At 47.5% G+C, this 10008-nt stretch overlaps 1 protein-coding gene across 2 annotated transcripts in view; it reads right to left on the reverse strand.

Annotated features, from left to right (window-relative positions):
* Positions 1-2620, reverse strand: part of FAM193A (family with sequence similarity 193 member A) — a 133048-nt gene extending 130428 nt beyond the window's left edge. For both annotated transcript variants that reach the window (XM_023206801.2, XM_023206802.1), the window contains exon 1: positions 2372-2620. In XM_023206801.2, coding sequence (XP_023062569.1) covers positions 2372-2599 — 228 coding nt within the window. In that variant the 5' untranslated portion in view covers positions 2600-2620. The remainder of the gene's footprint in view (positions 1-2371) is intronic.
* Positions 2621-10008: the final 7388 nt, after the last annotated feature.

Raw genomic sequence — 10008 nt, forward strand, 5'->3', positions numbered from 1 at the left:
GGGAGCAACACAAACATCCATCAATTAATTGGTGAATGCATAAATTGGTTTATCTGTACAATTACTCAATGAAAAAGAGAAACTATGGATGCATGCGACATTTTGGATGACTCTCAAAAGCATCATGCAAGTTACAGAAGTGTATGTGACACTCTGGAAAAAGCAAAATTGTAGGAACAAAAATGAGGTCAGGCTGGATGCAGTGGCTCACGCCTATAATCACTATGGGAGGCAGAGGCAGGCAGATCACGAGGTCAAGAGATTGAGACCATACTGGCCAACATGGTGAAACCCCGTCTGTACCAAAACTACAAAAATTAGCTAGGCGAGGTGGTGGCAGGTGCCTGTAGTCCCAGCTACTGGGGAGGCTGAGGCAGAAGAATTGCTTGAACCCAGGAGGCGAAGGTTGCAGTGAGCCAAGATTGTGCAACTGCACTCCAGCCTGGGTGACAGAGCGAGACTCTGTCTCAAAAAAAAAAAAAAATTCAGGTAGGTGGTTACCAGAGGCTAGGGTAGGGAAAGAGAAGTGACTACCAAGGGGAACAAGGGAACTTTATGGGGTGATGCAAATGCTCTGTAGCTTAACTGTGGTAGTGAACATTTTTTAAGCAAAAAAAGAGTGAATCTTAATGGAAGGTAAATTATATTATTTTTTTAAAGGCCAGCTCCAACAAAGCCGACCTACAAAGCAACAGATGGTCTGAGTCCACAAACACAGGTCAATACTACCCCTCTGCTGTTCCCAAGGTCACTGTTTCTGGTGAGGACAGAAAGGCTCATTTGACAAACTGTCCATTACCAAGACAAGCCAGGGGCTGGGAAATGAGATCCTCCCCCAACCCAGGCAAGATGAACTGCAGGGAACCATAGGCACTTCCACTGGCCTCTGAACCAGGGCAAACGGCAGAAGCCTGTTCCCAAGGGCAGAGGCAGGCTAAAATGCAAGAGCAGGGCTGAAATAGGAAGAAGAGTTGATAAAGTTTAAGGAGAAAACAAACAAACAAAAAGCACCACAAAAAGCAAAGCAAATGGTATTGGTAACAAACGAAAACCACACAAAGAAAACCATAAAAATAGCTGCCTTTGTGGAGTTTCTATTCTAATGAAGAAGAAAGCAAACCAAATGAGTAAGTAAAATTCATAGTATGTTAGAAATAAGTGCTAGTGCCAGGCACGGTGGCTCATGCCTGTAATCCCAGCACTTTGGGAGTCTGCGGTGGGTGGATCACAAGGTCAGGAGATCGAGACCATCCTGGCTAACACGGTGAAACCGCATCTCTACTAAAAATACAAAAAAAAAATTAGCCGGGCGTGGTGGTGGACCCCTGTAGTCCCAGTTACTTGTGAGGCTGAGGCAGGAGAATGGCGTGAACCTGGGAGGCGGAGCTTGCAGTGAGCCAAGATCGCGCCACTGCACTCCAGCCTGGGTGACAGAACGAGACTCCGTTTCAAAAAAAAAAAAAAGAAAGAAATAAGTGCTAGAAGAGAAGTACAGCAGGAAAGGCAGACGTGTGGGAGGGACCGAGTGAGAAAGTAATTCAGACAATGAGACCCCAAGGATAGAAACTGGCCCTGGAGATGGAGCATGCCTCCAAGGCCAGCAAAGATGGAAACCCACACCAGGCAGTGGGGACATGCTCTTCAGACTGTCACCAGGACTCCCTCAAGGCAGTTCTGCAGGAGAAAACAGAGGAGCAGGGAATGCGCATGCTTCCTGGCTGCACACAGCAAGGTATCAGAAGGAAGAGAAGAGCTCAGACAATAATTAGCCACGTGCAAGCAGAAATCAAAGGGCACAGAAGAGCCCTAGAATGTGGGGCCTCACACAGTTGCAAAAGCCAACTCCTTCCAGATCCCAAACAGTGCATGTGAAAGCCTGCCCGGAACAAGGGCCCACCAAAACGTCCATCAGGTCAAAGATGAGAGTAAGGGTGTGGTCTTCCCAGCCAAGCCTGCTGGCCTTGCTGTGGCCTCCAAGAGGCTGAAGCAGCACAAACAAGTCAAGGGGAAGGCCAGGCTTAAGAGCTGCCTCGGATAAAGAATTAACCTGCATGTCAAATTGCCGAGAACTAAACACATGAAAACTGTAATCCCTTTTCAAGAAACTGCACCACCAAAGAAATACTAAGCTCAAAGCCAAAAATCAAAGCCACAAAGCTTGACAACTGAATTATGCCCACAAGGAGGACAGGTGTCCTGCCACCTACTGCAGTGTTGGCAGGGAAGACCAGGAGGAACAGACTAGAAGGTGGTGCAGGAGGGAGTGCCCTCTGAAGCAAAAGCAAATCCATTTCTTTCACTGCCAGCTGGCCCCATAACCTGGGGTCGGGGGAGCCAACACCCTGCGCTGCCTGTGCTGGCAGCCACTCACCACTGGCTGGTCAAGGCCGCCATGCCTCTCCTCCTTCTCCACGGTCCTGCGGCAGTCCGGGCACACCCATAGCGGCAGGTGCAGCACGCTGTTGCCCTTGGGAGCCATGGAAAGGGCCAATTTGCTCGCAGTCTTAATTCCACTCTCTAAGAATGAGGAGTCTTTCCGTTCACTTCTGCACAGAAGACAATAATCCCCGGCGGGGTAGGGTGGTGTCCTATGATTCATGCCAAAACTAAAAGGAGTCTGGAAAAAAAAAAAAAAATTCTATTTTCAAAACCTCATCTATAAAGCCAATATTAAAATATATGTATGGTTGTAAAACTAAAACTAAAATGCATGTGTATGCTTATATACAGAAACATAAAATAGGAAATGTATTGAATAAAACTAAACCTAATGTTCTAGAAACTCATAATACTTCAAATAACAGTGCCATAAAGAAAATCTTAGATAGTACGAGTTAGAAAATTGTCCAATTAAGCCCTTCACCTTGACTTCTGTATTACTTTTCCACCACATGCTAGAAATTGTCAGCCTCGATTTTCAGACTGTTTACCAAAACTGGTTACCACCAACAAAGTCTGAAACCACTATTCTAGAGGCATCTGTATACCAGGGCTCAGGCCCAAGATGGCAATTCTGGCTTAAGTGTGTCTGCAGATCTAAACCATCTCTGAGGTGGGCTGTCCAAATTTCAGATTCAAGATAAACAGGGAAATGATGGCAGCTGCACATTCAAGGCCCAGCCTGCCATCCAGGCCCAGCAATAATGATGCTGAGCTCATCTCCTATCACCTGATGTAAATAAACATCTGCATTTTCAAATAGGTCCTACAATGTGGGGCAAGGGGAAGCGGCTTAGAGGTAGGAGAAAAAGGCAAGATTATTATACGTTAAAACCTCTCAAAAGATAACCACCCACTCTATCAAAAAATAAAATAAAATTAGCCTTTAAAACACAAATACAGAAAAAGAAACTGAAGGCTGGGCACAGCGGCTTACGCCTGTGATCCCAGCACTTGGGGAGGCAGAAGTGAGGTACTATTTGAGCTCAGGAGTTTGAGACCAGCCTCGGTAACACAGCAAGACTTCCCCTCTACAAAATATCCAACTATTAGCCAGGCGTAGCGGTGCACACCTGTAGTTCCAGCTACTAGGGAGGTTGAGGTGAGAGGATTGCTAAAACCCAGCAAGTCGAGGCTGCAGTGAGCTGTGATCATGCCACTGCACTCTAGCCTGGGTGAGAGGGCAAGACCCTGTGTCAAAAGAAAGGAGAGGAAAGGAAAAAGGAAAGGAGAAAGGAAAGGAAAGGAAAGGAGAATGAGAAGGAGGAGAAGGAGAAGAAGGAGAAGAAGGAGAAGAAGGAGGAGGAGGAGGAGGAGAAGGAGAAGGAGAAGGAGAAGGAGAAGGAAGGAAGATCCAGCCTGGTCAATATGGTGAAACCCTGTCTCTATTAAAAACACAAAGTTAGCCAGGCACGGTGGTGTGCACCTGTAATCCCAGCTACTCAGGAGGCTGACACAGGAGAATCGTTTGAACCAGGAAGGTGGAGGCTGCAATGAGCCGAGATCGCGCCACTGCATTCCAAACTGGATGACAGAGCAAGACTCAATTTCAAAAAAAAAAGAAAAAAGAAAAAGAAAGAAACTGAGTCTCACGCGCCTGGAAATGGGGGTAAAGTCCCAAGGTCAGCAAGAAGTGTGGGGCTGGCGGGGGGAAGACACAAGATTGTAACCCCTATCAACTCAATCCTAAGACGGGTCCTTCACACAGGGCTACCTCTGCACCTTAGGAGGAAGCCCCCTTCAACTCTGAGGAGAGGCTGGAGAGAGGCACTCCCAGGGAGCAGGGCAAAGGGAAGCCTCGCCTGGCATTCCAGAGGCAGCCAGAACCAGGGCACACAGTGAGCTGGAGGTGAGAGAACCCCCGCTGGTCTCTCCTGCCATGTGGGGTGCCCTTGCTGCAGGACATGTCAGGTGGGAACAGAGCAGACCTGGCTGAGGCTGTTCTGGCTTTTCAGTCTCCATCTCCACCCAAAAGCTTCTCCAAGGCCGGCCAGCCCCATAGCTCTTCCCACAGCCTCGAGCTGTCTCCCCATCCCGCCACCTGGTGGTATTCAAAAGGACCCAGTGTGCATGACAGATTGGCCCCTCAACAGCCACTGAGGGCCCTCATTTGGACCCCAGGCTCCATTCTTAAGACTTCCTGCTGACTGGCAGGAAGCACATATTTAAACAAGAGGCTGAATATATAAGTAAATGAAATAGTGATTGAAAGAATGAATGACACCACCAGCAAGACTCAAAAGATGTTCATATATATTCTCATGTTTCCATGACCCAGTGATCAAAACTGCTGACTCCTGTTACATTCACAGGGTTCTGAGTTTTCCCGAACCCAACTCAACAGCCATCCTGAGCTGAATGTTTGGGGCACAGGGGCAGAGAACTGGGTCCTACCTCCCCACAGTGTCCTAGGGAGCGCCAGACTACTCAAACCACTGAATACCATGAGAATCCGTGTATTTTTCCATACCAACAAATCCCAAAAACCTAAATGATGACCCAAAAAAAAAAAAAAAGCACACCGATTTACCCCCATATAAAGCCATCTCTTTTCCTCAGGTCTTAGAAAACAGCTCCCATTGCTGGCAGAACAGCCACAGCCATCAGACCTTTCTGGCCTGCTGTTAATCACAGAATGAGATGCTGGGCTCTACAGACCCAAAGGTCCCCAAGCCTGAAATCATAATGTAAGAGCCAGAAATGACTAGAGAGACTAGAGAGCACACAGCTCAGCTCCCAGACATTCAGCAGTCATCCAGGATTTACTGAGCCCACCACAGGCTCAGGGACTGGTCCAGGCACTGGGAGCACAATGGTGAAGAAAACTGTCAAAGACAAAGGCAATAAATAAGACAAATACATGAAAAATATTAACTAATTAAATACTGATAAGGAGAAAAACGTAACAGCAAAGAGGATCTGTGCCCTTTAATCTGGTGACCAGTGAGGGTCTCCTTGAGGAGACCCCTGAAGCCCACATGGCTGTACCTTGTGGGGAGCCCAGTGGCTGGCACTGGGCTGGCAAGAGCAGAAGGGGAGATGGAGGAGAGCTGAGGGCCACTCAAGTCAAGGCATGACTCTGAGGCTGCGTGCAGAGAGATGGGATGGGAGAATGGGAAGAAACGACTGTCTGCAATTTAGGAGCCAGACAGCAGCGGCTTGGAGCAGGGCTGCAGGAAGGGAAGTGGACAAGGCTGTGAAGGAGCCACCTGTGAGGTGTGAGAGGAGGAGAAGAGCCAGAGGCAAGCATGAAGCGTCAGGCGCTGGGTATTTTTTCATTCCTTCAGTTTCTCAGCTTAGTCGTGGGCCCTAGTAGAGCTGTTTGGGAAGAGTCTGGTCCTTTTAGGGCTTGTAGGCTCTGTAAGGCAGCATAGGAGCGCCTTTCCTCTTACCCACAACTGAGGCAATATCCCCCTGAGCTGCCACCCAGGGTCCTGCAGGTTGTAAGATTTTCCCACAATGGCTGGTGGGAACACACACTGCTCCTGGCCCTGTGTGAGCTCCCAGGTTTGTCCCACTCCTCACTTCCAGGATGCTAGCCCAGACGCAGAGAGCTTCCCCACATGCACGTGCTTATGCGCCCTCAACTTGGCTTGGGGAGAACCCTATGCAGAGCTCTTCCTTCACCTCTTTGCAGTTCTCTCCACTCTGGTACTCCGCCCTGCAAATTTACTTTGGCCTCCCCAAAGTCTCAACTCAGCCTTCTCAATCAAGGAGATCCTCAGCCGGGCGCGGTGGCTCAAGCCTGTAATCCCAGCACTTTGGGAGGCCAAGACGGGTGGATCATGAGGTCAGGAGATCGAGACCATCCTGGCTAAGCTGGTGAAACCCCGTCTCTACTAAAAACTACAAAAAACTAGCCGGGCGAGGTGGCGGGCGCCTATAGTCCCAGCTACTCAGGAGGCTGAGGCAGGAGAATGGCGGGAACCCAGGAGATGGAGCTTGCAGTGAGCTGAGATCCGGCCACTGCACTCCAGCCTGGGCAACAGAGCGAGACTCCGTCTCAAAAAAAAAAAAAAAAAAAAGGAAATCCTCAGGCTCAGTCTGGGCAGCTCTCCAAGTCCTAACCTTCAGACTCTCTCCAGGCAGGACGCCTGGGCAAGGCTGGGGCTTGCTGCGGTTATTCTCCTTCTCTCAGGGATCATGTCCTGCTTGCCTGTGGTCCAGTGTTGGAAAACTACTATTTGGTACATTTTGTGCTTTGTTTCATTGTTTGAGGGAGGAAGATAAATTCACTTTTAGTTACTACCTCTTGCTTGGAAGCAGAAGTCTAGTTACATTCATATTTTTAAAAATATGATGTACCAGGCTGGGCATGGTGGCTCATGCCTGTAATCCCAGCACTTTGCGAGGCCAAGGCAGGCAGATCAAGAGGTCAGGAGTTCAAGACCAGCCTGGCCAACATGGTGAAACCCCGTCTCTAGTAAAAATACAAAAAATCAGCCGGGTGTGGTTACACACCTGTAATCTCAGCTACTCAAGCTGAGGCAGGAGAATCACTTGAACCCATGAGGCGGAGGTTGCGGCAAGCAGAGATCGCACCATTGCATTCCAGCCTGGGCAACAGGGCAACACTCCGTCTCAAAAAGCAAAACAAAAACACACACATATATATATGTTTTATATATATATACACACACACACACACACACACACACACACGTATACACACACACACACACCAGAATGAACATTATACTAGTATCATCCCCCAAATCCTACGCACACATAGACGAAATAAGTAAACATATAAAGTGTGTATATATATCCATGTAAGGGACCAAAGATAACCCAGAAATTTCTGCATAGGAGACTATGGACATATGGCTAAGATGGCAGTATTGCTGAAAACACTTTGGGAACACTGCTAACAGCTGAGTTCTACATCTATGATGTATTTACCTTTTCTGAATAAACTGATTTTTCTACCACCCAGTGATTGTGGTGTGTGTGCATGGGGGTGGGAGATGTGTGTACATCATAAAAGACACTAAATCATAATAGCATTTGTTTTCTTGCTAGGCTTATATTCTAGTTTTGAAATTTGTTTCCAAAATGAAATTCCAAATTAAACATGAAAACTCAGACTTACTAAAAATACTTTACAGATAAACTTCTTATAAACATGAAGAAAAAAGGGCATTTTAGGGTTAAAAAAACAGTAAAAGCAATATCCTCTCCGGTAACGGCAGCACAACCCAGATTAGACCGCCCCACGAAGGCTAAAGCCGGAGGCACACAAAACAAAGGCCCCGTGCTGGTGACACTGCCGCCTCCTGTCGACTGGCCTTCAGGGCTGTCTGCTCCCCACATGTCCTCCATCTCCTGTCAAAACCCCCTCACACTGCACCTATGACCAGAACATTCTCTGCCTTAAACCCTTCTATTGTTCCTGCTGCCTAAAAAGATCAAGTCCTCAGCAAAGGATCAAGCAGGATACACCAGGCCCTTGGTCAGTGTGTTCTTGCAAAATCACCCACTTGAAACTCCTTACAGTTCCACACTCCCACCCCATCCAACTATGTGGCTTTATCTCTTCCTTCATACTTGCTGCTTGCTTCTCTAAAACACCAATCTCCCCGCCCTTCCTTTATGAGACAACTGCGAGGCATCCCTTCAAACCCCACTAGGGTAACTTTTTTTTCTGTGAATTTTGCTCCCTACCCCTCAATCAATACATGTCACACACAGCTAATTATAACAACTCCTGTACAACTCCTACACGTTTTTTTCTTTTGAGAGGGAGTCTTGCTCTGTGACCCAGGCTGGAGTGCAGTGGCACGATTTCGGCTCAATGCAACCTCTGCCTCCCAGGTTCAAGTGATTCTCCTACCTCAGCCTACCAAGCAGATGGGATTACAGGTGCCCGCCACCACGCCTGGCTAATTTTTTGTATTTTTAGTAGAGATGGGGTTTCACCATGTTAGCCAGGATGGTCTCCATCTCCTGACCTCGTGATCCACCCACCTCAGCCTCTCAAAATGCTGGGATTACAGGTGTGAGCCACTGCGCCTGGCCAACTTCTACACTTTCTATAGACTATCATATATTCATTATACTACAAAATTATCTTTCACATATCCATCTTCCCATTAGATACTCAACATTATGAATGTCTATAATGCACCCAGCATCCGGTAGGCACCCAGTAAATGCTAAGGGAACTGAAATGACTAGTCCAAATCAATAATCCACACTTTGTCTTGTCTACCTCAACCACAATTTTCTTTCTTTTTTTTTTCTTTTTTTTTGAGACAGAGTCTCCCTCTGTCACCAGGCTAGAATGCAGTGGCGCCATCTCAGCTTACTGCAACCTCCATCTCCTGAGTTCAAGTGATCCTCCTGCCTCAGCCTCCCGAGTAGCTGGGGCTACAGGCGGGAGCCACCATGCCCAGCTAATTTTTATACCGTTAGTAGAGATGGGGTTTCACCATGTTGGCCAGGATGGTCTTGATCTCCTGACCTCGTGATCTGCCCGCCTCGGACTCCCAAAGTGCTGGGATTACAGGCGTGAGCCACCGTGCCCGGCCAATTTTCTGCATTTTATTACATGATCTTTTTTTCTTTTTTTTTTTTTTTGAGACGGAGTCTCGCTCTATTGCCCAGGCTGGAGGGTAGTGGCATGATCTCAGCTCACTGCAACCTCTGCCTCCCAGATTCAAGCAGTTCTCCTGCCTCAGCCTCCTGAGTAGCTGGGACTACACACCTGTGCCACCATGGTCAGCTAATTTTTATATTTTCAGTAGAGACGGGGTTTCACCACGTTGGTCAGGCTGGTCTCAAACTCCTGACCTCGTGATCTGCCTACCTCGGCCTCCCCAAGTGCTGGGATCACAGGCATGAGCCACCAAGACCAGCCTATACATGATATTTTATTAGCTACCTGCACTTAAGTCCAGGGAACACTGTTATGTGTAGTCACTAAAATATCTGTGCCCTTTTCCCTTTCTTTCCTGAACTCAGCTTTCCTAAAGCATATGGAGGTTCTTTGAGCAAAATGCATTGCCTGGAGAGCAATTACTAACATTAATACTTAAACCTCCTTCTCAGTGGTTACAAAGAGATTGGTAACAATCATATAATGAGTTAGGCACAAAATTACCTTAAGTATGTAAGGCTCTGTGATAATTTCTGTAATCTTACAGAGTAAATACTCAGCAATTTATAATTTCAAGGCTGTTCCATATGGAAACTCAATAAAATTCAACAAACAGTATTGATTCTACATTATTACAGCAATCTTTTAAATAGCTAATGTAACAGTTTTCCTTTAGGACTTACTTTTTTTAAGAATGAACTCTGGCCGGGTGCAGTAGCTCAAGCCTGTAATCCCAGCACTTTGGGAGGCCGAGAAGGGCAGATCACGAGGTCAGGAGATCGAGATCATCCTGGCTAACACGGTGAAACCCCGTCTCTACTAAAAACTACAAAAAACTAGGCAGGCGAGGTGGCGGGCGCCTGTAGTCCCAGCTACTCGGGAGGCTGAGGCAGGAGAATGGCGTAAACCGGTGGAGCTTGCAGTGAGCTGAGATCCGGCCACTGCACTCCAGCCCGGGCGACAGAGCAAGA

This window comes from Piliocolobus tephrosceles, chromosome 3 (genome assembly GCF_002776525.5).
Source record: "Piliocolobus tephrosceles isolate RC106 chromosome 3, ASM277652v3, whole genome shotgun sequence".
NCBI lineage: Eukaryota > Metazoa > Chordata > Mammalia > Primates > Cercopithecidae > Piliocolobus > Piliocolobus tephrosceles.